This window comes from Lathyrus oleraceus, chromosome 3, assembly GCF_024323335.1.
Source record: "Lathyrus oleraceus cultivar Zhongwan6 chromosome 3, CAAS_Psat_ZW6_1.0, whole genome shotgun sequence".
NCBI classification, from domain to species: Eukaryota; Viridiplantae; Streptophyta; class Magnoliopsida; order Fabales; family Fabaceae; genus Lathyrus; species Lathyrus oleraceus.
Genome location: NC_066581.1, coordinates 203,790,958 through 203,804,750, shown reverse-complemented (window position 1 = coordinate 203,804,750; position 13,793 = coordinate 203,790,958). Strand labels below are relative to the sequence as shown.

The following is a 13,793-nucleotide window of genomic DNA, read 5'->3' as shown; positions in this document are numbered from 1 at the left end:
AATTGTTTGGCAATAAGCCAAACAACTCTTGGCACAAAGGTGGACAAATGTCCTAACAGGGTATATATTGAATTCCAAAGAAAACTGTATCTGGTTTTAGAGAAACGGTATCTCCCAAGGGTGAGCGGTTTATGATTGAAGGTAGGTAATGAATCATGAAAGATATGGATGGTGCCCTAAGGCAGAAGAAATAATTAGGATTATGCTCTCCAAGGATTCGCCTCCTCGTGCCTACATATTCTCACTATTCAATGAGAAAATCAGAGCATTCGTAGTTTGTGGAACTACGAAAACAAAGGAAAGCAATCAAAGAAGTGTTTGTCTAAGCAACAAAGACTGACAAGGAAAACACAAATAAAAGGGTATGATTGAAGTGATTGACAATAACTTGTACCAAAATATTGTGGTAGCATGGGAATCCATAAAGGAAAACTGGTTTTGAACCAAAGAGTAAACATACAAACCAACAAGGTATCACTGTATAGGAATGACCAGAAACAACGAAAATTAAATGTCTAGCAATAAGCCAAACAACTCTTGGTACAAAGGTGAACAATTATCCTAAAAGGGTAAGTATGGAACCCAAAGTAAAGTATTGATTGGTACAAGGAACAATATATCACTATAGGGGAATAATCAATTTGAAATCAAATGAGAACGGTATCTTAGATCCATGAAGGAATAAACTCTAAACCAAAGAGTAAAACTGGTATGAACCAACAAGTGAGGGGCCTAAGGTATGATATCATTGTATTGGAATAACCAAAAATAAAGGAATTAAGTGTCTGCCAATAAGCCAAACAACTCTTGGTTCACAAGGTGGACTTTGATTAGGTCGTCCTCAAAGGATGTGCATGGAATCCAAGGAAAAATGATATTTGATCTCAAAAAGGTGGTGTTGATTGAATGGAGAAATGAGAGATTAATAAATAGGGTAGAAATAAATAAGGTTGCTCACGGAGAACCTGGGTTCTCCTGCCTACGTATTCTTACTGTGCAATGAGAAAGTCATAGTTTTCGTAGTTCAGCCCAGTAGGGCTGACAACAAGATGATTGAGGCAAAAGAAGTGATGAATTATGGAATATGAAGAGTGCTTGACGGTTGTTTGATAAGAATCATACTAAAGTCTATGAATAAAGGTAAATACGATGAGTAACTGAGTCATTCGTCCCGTATCCAAAGATATTTAGAATGAGTTAATAGAATTCCCCACTCTCATTCCTTCTTTACTACTTAAGGCTCGTGGCATATGATTCTCATCATAACTTTCAAGTTGTTGGAGAAGAATATTTGTTGTTCCTTGTATGATCCACTGCTTGATATGACTAGGATGCCTTGTTTGAGAGTCTGACTTGAGGCCTCGAGATCCACAACTTACAGAAAGAGTCTTATCAAGTGATAAAAGGGTCTTTTGATCACTTGAATAGACTGTGGGATTATACAAGATCAAAGGATTTAGTTAGTCAAAATTGTTTTTGATCAACTTGAATCGAGGGTTTGAATTAGCTTGAAAATGACTAGTTAACCTAATCTAAGGGTAAAGTATTCACAAGCTATTCCTAAGGGAGCATGCATATTACTTAGAAACTTGATTGAAACTATCTAATATTCTAAGTTAAAAATTAGCCTTAAAGGAGCATGCATTTATATGTCCTAAACAACAAAATAAACCCCTAAGGGACAAAATTGTCATTTCATAAGGATATTGATATTGAATTAATTTCTGCTCATGCAAATCAATTAAACCAATTATACCTAATATTCTAACATTCTAAAAAATGATCTAATTATCTAATTAATTCCTAATTTACTAAATCTAATTAACTAACCAAATTATATTTCTAACATCTAAAATTCTAATGAACTATTTACAAATCAAGAATTGAATCCTAATTAAGCTAATCTCATTTTAACCTAATAAACCTAATTAACTAATCAAGACTTACAAATCCTAATTACTAACTAAACCCTAATTACTAACCAAATCCTAATTACTAATTAAATTCTAATTACTAACTAAATTCACTAATGGCTAAATTAACTCACTAATTGCTAATTAATCAAAAAAATAAGAAACAAGAAATAGGCCCAACAAAACTGGGACCGGGCCTATGCATTACAGTACCCAGGGGGTGTAAGAAGCAGATCCAAGTTATTGTGCATGGGCCTCAAAGCAGAGGCCCATTCGCTGTTGTGCACATGAGTGAGGGGGTACGGGAAGCACTACGGAGGTGGATAGGTAGCAATTGGGCCTTAGGCCAGAACTTCCAGATTCGAGTGCAGTTGAAGAACGAGTTTAAGCCCCTACGCTCAGTTCAAAACTCAGCTGTAACAACACACATCTTCATTAGAGCTGTCAAATAAGCCCTATATTGAAAAGCCCCAATTATTAAGCCCTATTAAAGCCCCAATATGTTAAGCCATTTATCATTTAGATTTATTTTAGGCCCTAAAATTTTAGGCCCTTTATATAATGCATTTTTTTAAGGCCCCATTGAGGGGCCTTATTTTATTCCCAAAATTTGGACGTTGAGTTTATCACTCCATTCATGTTCTGTGCAAAGCTTCCGCCACCGTCAACCAATTACACCGCCGTCAACTTTTCTCTATCACAAAAATAAAGGTACTCTTCTATCTCCATTTCTCTTTAATCTCTAGTTTTCTTAATATCAAATTTCAATTTTTTATCTCATTTGAATCAACATGTTTATAATACTGCTTAATATGTACACTCACAAGCTGTTTGTGGAAATGCCTCAACAACTTTATACATGATATAAATTTGATTAAAATGCAATTCTGATGGTAAAGTTTCGATGATTAATTTGCCGTGTTTTAATCTTAGTGGTACTCTGAGCCATTCTGTTGCAAATTTAGGTTCTTTAGTTGATATCAGATTGGAGGGTAATCATATCAATGGCGTAGTGCCTAGTAATTGGACCAGTTTGATGAATATGAAATTGTTTGATCTGAGTAGAGCATTTTTAACAAAATTTAAAACACAAACTACCATTCCTGATCTTCATGTTCTGATATCTACACCATTTCACCCTGCCTATGTTACTGCTGAAAGAATTAAGAAAGCTAAGAATTTAGAGCTACTTTTGACTGCCGGAATTGGTTCTGATCACATTGATCTCAATGTTGCGGCTGCTGCTGGTTTAACCGTCGCAGAGGTCACAGGAAGCAACATAGTATTTGTTGCTGAGGATGAGCTCATGAGAATTCTCATTCTGGTGAGGAATTTTGTGCCTGGTTACCATCAGTCTATTACAGGAGAATGGGATGTTGCTGGCATTGCACATAGAGCCTATGATCTTGAAGGAAAGACGATAGGAATGGTGGGTGCTGGACGAATCGGGAAGCTTTTACTCCAAAGGCTGAAACCTTTTAACTGTAACCTTTTATATCATGATAGACTTAAGATGAAGCCTGAATTGGAGAAAGAAATTGGAGCTAAGTTTGAAGAGGACCTCGATACAATGCTTCCAAAGTGCGATGTAATTGCTCCAACAAAGTTACCAGATACAGAGAGATGGTTAGAGGGATTTGCAACCTTAACATTGCTCAAATGCTTTCTGCAGAATGAAAAGCCAGGAAGTGAATGATGCTTGCATTTAGTACCAGCCACAGTTATACCTCCACACATTGGAGTAGGCGTTTTAGCTTGTTTTTCAGGTTTTCTGGAGAAATGAGCAAAACAATATTTATCACTACCAATTGCTTGTCTCCTACATTGCCTTCCCTTGGCTTTGATAAACTTTTCGCACTGTCGACAGTTAGTATTATCAAGTTCTACAAATGATTCAATAGCTTCTTCCTCATCCATCGAACTTTCTTCCTCATCCATAGGCCTTGATACCACTTCCGTGATGGGCAAAACATCAGAATCTACAACCTCGACTCCAATATCACTCAATCCATTCATCAACTGACTAGGAAACTCGGTTTCCACGGGCACCTCCACAGTACTTTTATGCATCGAAGGTGCGCATGGACGACGAATTTGAAGTTTAGGCCTTTCGAAACCAGCTTGAGAGCTTTTTTTGCACAATCCATTAGAACTAGAAGCATGTGTCTGCGAGCCAATTCTGCTAGATAACAAAGGATTTCTCGAAAACCAGATCATTACATCATGCTTCCAAGTTTTCCATACATTACCTAATTTTGGTTATGGTGCTACAAACCAAAGACTGCAGACATCATTCCACAAAATGGAATCAACCAATTCCTAAACAACGGAATATACAATTAATCAAACAATTATAATGGAAGAAATATTTGATATCAAAATTATAAATACCTCATTTAGAAGCTCAATTTCTTCTGCATTTTTTGCCTTCTCGCATCGATGAACCCAAGAATTAGAACAATGCAGTTTCCATTCAACCATTAATTATTATCTTTAAATCAAATGTTAATTTATTTTCTTTTTGTTGTATGTAATACTTGCTGCGGTGCCTCTTCTGTTATGAAATGAAAATCTATACATATAATTAAATTTGCACTGAATATTATATGGAACTCTCATGTACTTATGAGCTTATGTTGTGTTCCAGGCCATTGAGACTTTGCTCAGCAAAAAGGTATTCCTTAATATAGAGGTTAGTCCTGCTTTTCTGTTTTTCAGTTCCCAGCTCACAAAAGCATATCAAACTGCTGCAGCAATATTGCTGTTTTATTTGAGGTTTTGAAATGATGAGGTATAATAAGTGTCTATCGCTGTTTCAGATTTCAGCATTCCCAGCTCACAAAAGCATATAAAAAATGATGAGGTATAATAAGTGTCTATCGCTGTTTCAGATTTCAGCATTTTATCTTTCTACTAGTTACCAAATGGAGTATACAAGTAAATAGAATGATATTAAAATTCATTGCAATATATTTTAACTCTATGTTTATTTTATTTTTTTAGTTTTTGGAATGTGACTCTTAATATATAACCATGACATAACAGTGTTACGATAACACACATTCTTTTTGTTATAGTATGGAGTCAATGGATACGAGTGAGTATGCACAAGGTCAAGATGAAACTCATAAGGAAATATTGTCAACACTTTGGATTATTTTCACTAAAATCGGCAAAGGAAAAGATGGAGTTGAAAGAGCTGCATGCAATTTTTGTAGTACTGATTTTGCCATTGGAAAAAACCCCAAGTCTGGTCAAAGTTATGGAACTTCACATCTAAGTCGTCATGTTTTTATTTGTAAAAGTTTCCAGTTGAGCCTTCTTAGTCTAGAGGAATCGTCAAGCCTAACCCCAATCAACCAAAACACACATCGTGAATTACTTGGAGAAGCCATTATTGCACATGATCTTCCTTTTAGCTTTGTCAAGTATGAAAAAATTTGAGTTTGGGTGAAATATTTGAATCCATGTGTTGAAATGGCCTCTAGGAATACCATGGTGTCATATATTGAAAAAATATATGATAAAGAAAAGATCAAGCTTAAGGAAATCATGGGTAGGATTCCAAATAAAATTTGTCTAACATCGGATGTTTGGACAGCATCTACTAGTGAGGGTTATATCTGTTTGACTGCTCATTTTGTTGATGAAAATTGGAAGTTAGTTAGTTGTCTTCTTAACTTTCTTCGAATGAAGCCCCCCCCCACACGGGTATTGCACTGGAAGCTACTTTATTTGATTGCTTAAAGCAATGGGGAATAGATAAGAAAATATTTACTATTACGCTGGATAACGCATCTGCCAATGATAACATGCAAGACCACTTGAAAACTCATCTTCGAGTGCAAGGCAATTTGATGTGTGATGGTGAATTTTTTCATATCAGATGTTCGGCCCATGTACTCAACTTAATTGTCCAAGAGGGTTTAAAAGTTGCTAGTGAAGCCCTCCATAAAATTAGAGAGAGTGTCAAGCATATTAAAGGATCTGATGGAAGGATGCTTTAGTTCAGAGATTGTGTCGAGGATGCAGGGATAAATGTTAGCGGTGGTTTAAGATTTGATGTATCTACTAGATGGAATAGCACTTATTTGATGCTTGAAAGTGCCTTGCAATATAGGAAAGCTTTTGAGTTTTATAAGGTGGCGGATAGAAGCTATAAATATTGTCCATCTGATGAGGAATGGGAAAAAGGGGAAAGGATTTGTGAGTTTTTAGAACCTTTTTATGAAATTACCAAATTGATTTCTGGTTCATCTTATCCAACTGCAAATCTGTATTTCATGCAAGTGTGGAAAGTCCAGTGCATTTTAGAAAAACATCAAAAAAGTATTGATAAGGTGATAAAAGATATGTCTAATAATATGAAAATGAAATTTGACAAATACTGGAAAAACTATAGTATTGTGCTAGCATTTGGAGCTATTCTTGATCCACGCTTGAAGGATAAATTTTTGAAGTTTTGCTATACTACACTTGATGCCTCAACCTCTGAAGGGAAACTTAAGAATGTAATGGATAAATTCAAAGGGCTTTATGAAGAATATGTGAGTTATTCTACCAATCAAAGTGTTTCTCTTTCTCAACCATCTAATGAGTTCAACACATTGGCTAAGCTATCTAGAGAGGGGAATAAAGCTAAAAAATCAAAGATTATAACCGTAAGTTTTTATATTAACATATTTATTTCACCCCATTTCCTCTTTTATATATATACTTGTTTGAAAACTTTAGATTGTCTATTATTTATATTTTATTAGTATTAGAAAAAGAGAAGGATTATTGCATGAAATTGTTAGTAAGGATTATTGCATGAAATTTTGTGTTGTACTCTGTATGTGGCTTTACTAGTAAAGCATACATGTGTATTCTGAATGTTGAGTACTAATAATGATCACAAGGAAATGCTTGAATAATATTGCAGACAGTGTATTTGGTTCTTTTTCGAGTTACTGTAATCATTAGTAACTTAATCGAAAGTTGAATGTGAGTTATCTAACATAGAAACATAGCAACATATTTCAATTATTTCAATGATATTATTTAATTAGTTGTAAAAAAAATATTCAATGTTGTTAAATGATTAGAAAAAACTAGATTGGTCTTTATCTAACATAGAAACATAGCAACATTAAGAACTTACATAGATAGAAATGAAATGTATTTATCTAAATATTGTTTAAAATTATGTTATGTTGTTTCTGTGAATATTGAGAGTAAAATATGTCCTAACTATTTATATATATCGCAGGATTTTAAAACATGGAACTCGATTGAGAGTAGGTTTGTTCTTGGAAAGAATGAATTAGATATATACTTTGACGATGAATTACTGGAGCTAAATGAAGAACACTCTGAAGATTTTGATGTACTTCTTTATTGGAAGTTTAATGAGAAAAAGTTTCTGATACTCTCCATAATGGCACGCGATGTGCTTAGCATTCCTATCACGACTGTAGCATCTGAGTCTTCTTTCAGTATCGGTGGACGTGTTCTTACGAAATACAGAAGTTCTACTCTTCCTGAACACATCCAAATGTTGATTTGTACTCGAAGCTGGTTGCATGGATTTTCGGAAAATATGAATGGTAATACTACTTTGTATTTTATTTATTTTTATTTGTTCATGTTTATGATATACTCATGTCATTGTTTTGTTGCATCTGCACCTAAGTATGATTTATTGTGTTTTTAAGATGAGGAAGATATCAACACTAATGATGAAGGCAATACTGAGGTGACAATGACTCAACATACATTTGGATTGCAAGATTGAAGTGGAAGACTAATTTTAGTGCCATATACTTTATTCTGGTTGTTGAATTTATCTTTTCATGTTTTTTTTGGTTGAATTAGTGTCTTTGTTTATGTGATATGTGGTTCATGTTTGTATTGATTTACTTCAATTTCGAATGTTGAATGTCCGGAGTATCGACATATATCTTTCAGTGATATGTTTACATAGTATTTTTCGTGAATTGAGATGGATAATATTGTTGTTTGTGTTTGAAAAAGAACATAAAATCCTACTTAAGTGTATAAATATTAGCAAGTCACATAATTGAACTGGTTTGTGTAATATGTTTTCTTTTCTTTTTTATTTTTTGGAATTTTATGTTGAAAATTTTATTTTTAATTTTTATTAAAGTTGTTTTTTATTTTTGAAATTTTTAGCAGATTTATTTAAAAATTATTTTTTTATATTTTGAATTTATTTTATTTTGGTTTTCAAAATAAAGTTTTTTTATTTTTTGATTTTATTTTATTTTATTTTTCAAAGTTAAGTTTTTTAATTTTATTTGGGGCCTTATGGCCCTCTTTTAAATTTTGGGCCCATCTAACTTTAGGGCCTATGTATTTGAGGGCTTACTATTTTTTAATTTTTTAGGCCCCCTTATTTTGGGGGTTGGGACCTAAATTAATTGGCCCCCTAAATTGACAACTCTAATCTTCATCGCAGACTGCTTCAATTTCATTAGGCAATTTAATAAAATGGTCCCAAGCAGGAGAGGATTTCCTAGGACCATTAGCATTTTGTTTTCTCTTCTTTCCAAGTGGAGGAAGTCCAACAACATGAATTTCATTGGCAGCAACATCAGTTGCACCAACACCAGATGTTAATGAAGAAGGTTGGTTTTGAGTAACATTCTCCATTACTGAAAATTAATGAAGATTATAATCAACACACAACCAACATCATCAACTTGTTAAGTGTTTATAGGCTTAGTTTCAAAGTTTGTTAATCTTATTTTTATGTAGTCATATGTCTTAATCTTAAAGGACCTATTACCTTAAACTTTTAATAAGGCATACAAAACAAATGGAGTTACTGTTATTATGCAAAATATTCAACATGATATATCGACATAGGCATACAAAACATACATAAAATAAACTAAACTTACTGTTATTATGCAAATTTCCAGCTCCTTGTATTTCTCCAGCTCCTTGCATTTCTCCAGCTCCTTGCATTTCTACAGCCTCTTCCATATCTCGATAAAAATTAAACAAATGGAGTTATTAAATACAGTATATAAAAGATTAAAGCTCTTAAAAATAGAAACAATGATCTAACCTTCCATTAACTCAAAGAACTCTTGAAATTACAAAACCTGAAAATACAAAATCTGAAATCAAGAACAAAGAAAGACTTAGTGTTTAGAAAGCAAATACAAACACAAAAGAACGTGATTAAGAGGGATAAGGATACAAATGATTCTCTGCTCAGTGATGATGAAGGAGGAAAGGACGGTGATGACGGCGGAGGAGAGACATAGATAGCGATTTTGTTTTACTTTTGGAGATGAAGCAAGGTGACGACGCTAAAGCTTTAGGGTTCAGAGGGGTGGACGGAGCTTTAGGGTTCGGAGAGGTGGACGGCGCAAGCTTTAGGGTTCAGAGCGGTGGACGACGCAAGCTTCAGAGGGGTGGACGACGCAAGCTTTGGGGTTCAGGGTGGACGGTGCAAGCTTCAGAGGGGTGGACGGCGCAAGCTTCAGAGTTCAGGGTGGACGGCGCAAGCTTTAGGGTTCAGGGTAGAGTAGACGGTGCAAGTTCTGATTTTGCAATCTGATTTTGTTGGGCCAAGGTGCCAAAATTCTCCTTGATAGTAATAGTAATGTAATGGAATCGGTCGGGCTCAGATTTTGTTGGGCCAAAAAATCAAAACCGAACCCGACCACACACACCCCTCTGAACCCGTTTGCAACACCCGTCCAACCCGTCAAACCGAATTAACCAGACCCGAAACAGCATCCTACAACCGGTTCGGTTGGTTATTCTCGGGTGGGTTTTTCTTGTCCACCCCTAGAATCTATAAAATATCCATAAAGAATTACTTTTGTTGTAGGTCAACTATACTGAAAAATTCAAAATGCCAAAATCTGTTATTCCTAGTTATAAACTTATATTTTTATTGCTAAAGTCATATTCATCCGTTTCTTTTTAAATATTTTTATTTTTTATTTTTTATATATATTAAGAAAGTTAATTATTATTATTAATTTTTAAATAATAATTTTCTTTTTATCTATAATATCTTTAATAATATATAATATTCGTTTTATTTTTTCTTTCTCTGTGATAATTATTTAAGGGTAATTTTGACAAAAGTGCAGATAATATTATCTTAAATTTTACAAGTGAGAATTAAAAAAAGATAATTTTTTTTCAAGTGACAATTAAAAAGGAATGGAAGGAGTATATTGTTAATGTTAACCTCACTGTTTCATTAAATTTTCATGTTTAACTTCAAATCCTAGAGAATACAAGATTAATAACTTTTATTTTGTATGATTGCATTATTTTCATGTTTTGGTAGGAATAATGTTATGAACCAATTTAAATTAAATCGGTTAAACTTTAACAAATTGATAATAATAACATGTCGCCTAAAGACACGTGTTAAGAAATTATAAATAAAAAATCTATATTGAAAAAGTAAATAAAAAATAATTATTATAGACTTTTAATTAAACCGACGCATAATTTTGATTTTTTTAAATAATAATTTCAAATATACTCATGTTTCAAACAAAACAAAAAGTCAATTAGAACAATTAGGGTTTATTATAACATCATAAACCCCAAAATATAATTTATAACACATGCGGAAAATATGAAGATATAAAAAGGGTATCACATCTTTATAACATTCGCAAATATATCATAAGCAGAAAACCACTGCATTCATGACATAAAGTATTCAATGAAACAACTCAGAAAAATAAAATTAGGTATTTCCAACCCAGTGTTACACTATCAGAGCAACACAACAGAAAACTAAACAATTGATAAAGCATGAGGAACAAAACAGGAAATAAAGCAGTGAGTTGGCCAACTATGTAATCCTCTAAAAGAAGTAACGTCTAATGCTCCTCAATCTCTATCTGGGTATTTGCATAGTATACATATAGAACAACATGGAAACAAAAGGGGTGAGAATATATTTCATATATAAATGGTGTATAAAACAGCAAGGGTAGTATAATCGTCGAAGTTAATCAATCACAATTACGAAATCGAATAATAGCAAACAATCAATTAACAGATGAAATTAAGTATGCAATGTTCATCTCTTCTACTCCCATGCATGTGGTACTAATCTCTAGGATACTTTCTAATTAATTTCAAAGCTCGCAACAACATTCAAACTACTTAAGATAAAATTCAATTATCTCCTCAAACTGAAATACTTAATGAAATTAATATAATCCAATGATTAACTAAAAAAAAATAAACGCTTTGTTCCCCAATGTTACATATCAGAGTATTAAACCAACTATATAGCGATAAACGATAAAATAAAATGAAGAAAAGATCCAAGTCCGTCTTCTAACTCACAATAACACTTACTCCTCCTGGTTATCTATACAATAATGTACAGAGCAACATGAAACAAACAAGAAAGAAAAGGGCAAGAATACACTCAAATATATAAACGGTGTAAATGAATGCAAGAGTAGCTTAAAATCACACAATTAATAGCACACATTCAATTTACCAAACATCATAACAATCAGCTCACATAGCCTTTATGTAAGCAATGTGACTCACAACTCGGCTCTATGCATGTGGTACCACTTTGGACATTATAGGTTTGTTACTGATCTCGTCCACTCAACAATGGTTACTCATTCGAACCGGGTCCCCACTTCTGAACCCCGGGACCCCACTTCTGAACCCTAGACGATCATCGATCACCACTTCTGAACCAACGACTCACCTCTTTCAATACACCGACACAAAATGATGGATGACATGAAAAGTAATACAACAATAACAACAATGCTTATGGTTCCACTTCCAACCATAAAAACAATGCAATACAACATACACAGCAGCCCCCACTTCTGAGCTACTAACCTTAACACAACAACCATAACTACGTTCACAACACATAATTATGATCACAAATTCACAACTCACACATATATTTATATTTATATAATATATTACCATTTTCACATATAAATATAATTTACTACTTATAATTATACAAATAATTCGAATATTATGTAACTCATCATAATATTCGATCACTTTAATTTAATCTCGACAAAACACCTCAAACAACCGCTGACATCCACCACAAGAGAAAATAACATCGAAAATCGAACCCATCACTCAAAACCGGTCCCTAGTGGTCATGATGACCAGGTGACGACCGTTATAACACCCTAATTTCCCCGCGTGTAAAATAAAAAATAAATCAATAATATATCACATATGCACATTAGGATGTCACACATCTCAAATTACAACAGGTTATATGACACTCATAATTTAAAATAAAACATCCAACACCTGTCATCACGTGCTCACCTTCACTCGGGGTATCATCGCAGGGAAATTTATCAAATAAGCATGCTTCACAATAATACAAGTCTCATAAAAATATTTTATTAAAACTAAATAATGCGGTAAACATCTCTGCAAATCAATGCAAGCATTAAAACGTCGAGAGCATAACATCTAACTCTTTAATTAACATAAAATGAAAATAAAAAACATTGTTTGCCCCGCCGAGTGTTACAGATTAGAGTAACGTAATTCTAAGAATGCAAACAAAAAATAAAAGATAGGAACAACCCAACGCAATCCTCCAGCTCTAAGCAGCTACTCAGTTACCGGCTTATTTAAACTCTGAAGAGGAGCACAAGCTACAACAATAATAGAGGGGGTGAGAATTCACATCAGTAAATTTAGCGGTATAAACTGCAAGGTAGAACATGTACAACTACACGTATTTAACAACCACACAATCACATTCTCACACCCAACTCAACATCATACACAATCATGATTAGGCATACAATGCAACGTAACTCAACTATGCAACTTGATGCATATGCATGTGGTACCAACTCAAAAAAGGTTCCTAGTTCAAACTGGGCCCCGCACCGAACCCTGAGCCCCACACTGATCTCTAAGCCTTAACACCGAGCTTAGGACAAGTCACAAAATCCTGCATCGAACCTATGAACTCATCTCTTTCACAAGTCAATGAAATTCAACAACAACTATAATGTTTAAGGTCCACACCAACCGTAAACATCATGCATTGATAATAACATAATAATCATGCACCTAATTGTTATTTCATGGCCACAACAAAAGTGCATAATCAGTCATCACAAAATCATCATAAAATATGCATAACTCATCATAACCACATGTTCAACAACATTCAAAACACTCTCATCATTCATCGATTATTTCATAACTTCGATCAAATATGTTTGATCATTAACCCACATCACAACAACATCAAACAGTGGCTAACAGTAGACAAACACCCAACAAAAGTCGAAAAAATTGAATTTCGCACTCCAATACAAGCAAAACAACCAATTCCGCAAGTTACAGATGCATGACAACCATGGGCGTCATGGCCATGATGCCCGTCATGGACTTCAAAACGTCAAAACAAATTTGCACAAGTTACAAGTGCATGACAACCATGGGCGTCATGGTCATGACGCCCGCCATGGACCTTCAAAACGTCAAGACATGTTTTCAGCAATGGAGATTAATGCAAACTCTCATTCATTCACTCTTAGCTAGCAAAATCAACCAAAAATAATACACAAATGACATATATTCATCCATAGTATATTATTTTCATGATTTAGCACATTTAATCCATCAATCTCTTAAAATCATATTTACCCCAAAACCTTCAAAACCCTCAAAAATGGTGGAAAACATCAATATCTCAAAACATAAAATAATACACATATGCACACGAAATTCATCATTTAAAACACCCAATAAAATCAAAACATCATAGAAATTTACAATTAATCAAATTCCAATTGCCCTATCGGAGGTTAAGGTCTCCTTATTCTACCCCTCACACATTACACCAATTATCGAATA

The 13,793-nt window shown here is 33.9% G+C and overlaps 2 protein-coding genes across 2 annotated transcripts; both read left to right on the top strand.

Annotated features, from left to right (window-relative positions):
• Positions 1–2,817: 2,817 nt before the first annotated feature.
• On the top strand, positions 2,818–3,609 carry LOC127130424 (formate dehydrogenase, chloroplastic/mitochondrial-like). Its single transcript, XM_051059434.1, has one exon. The coding sequence runs from the start codon at positions 2,818–2,820 to the stop codon at positions 3,607–3,609; it is 792 nt and encodes a 263-aa protein (XP_050915391.1).
• A 2,295-nt stretch (positions 3,610–5,904) lies between these two features.
• On the top strand, positions 5,905–7,904 carry LOC127126303 (zinc finger BED domain-containing protein RICESLEEPER 2-like). Its single transcript, XM_051055204.1, has 3 exons — positions 5,905–6,574; positions 7,165–7,501; positions 7,610–7,904. The coding sequence occupies exons 1-3, from the start codon at positions 6,008–6,010 to the stop codon at positions 7,687–7,689; spliced, it is 984 nt and encodes a 327-aa protein (XP_050911161.1). The 5' UTR covers positions 5,905–6,007; the 3' UTR covers positions 7,690–7,904.
• Positions 7,905–13,793: the final 5,889 nt, after the last annotated feature.

Bases quoted from the DNA above. Each gene is read 5' to 3' on its own strand.
- LOC127130424 (XM_051059434.1), top strand. From the start codon at position 2,818: ATGATTAATTTGCCGTGTTTTAATCTTAGTGGTACTCTGAGCCATTCT.
- LOC127126303 (XM_051055204.1), top strand. From the start codon at position 6,008: ATGCTTGAAAGTGCCTTGCAATATAGGAAAGCTTTTGAGTTTTATAAG. The intron at 6,575-7,164 runs GTAAGTTTTTAT...TATATATCGCAG, and splicing joins AAAAATCAAAGATTATAACC to GATTTTAAAACATGGAACTC. The intron at 7,502-7,609 runs GTAATACTACTT...TGTGTTTTTAAG, and splicing joins ATTTTCGGAAAATATGAATG to ATGAGGAAGATATCAACACT.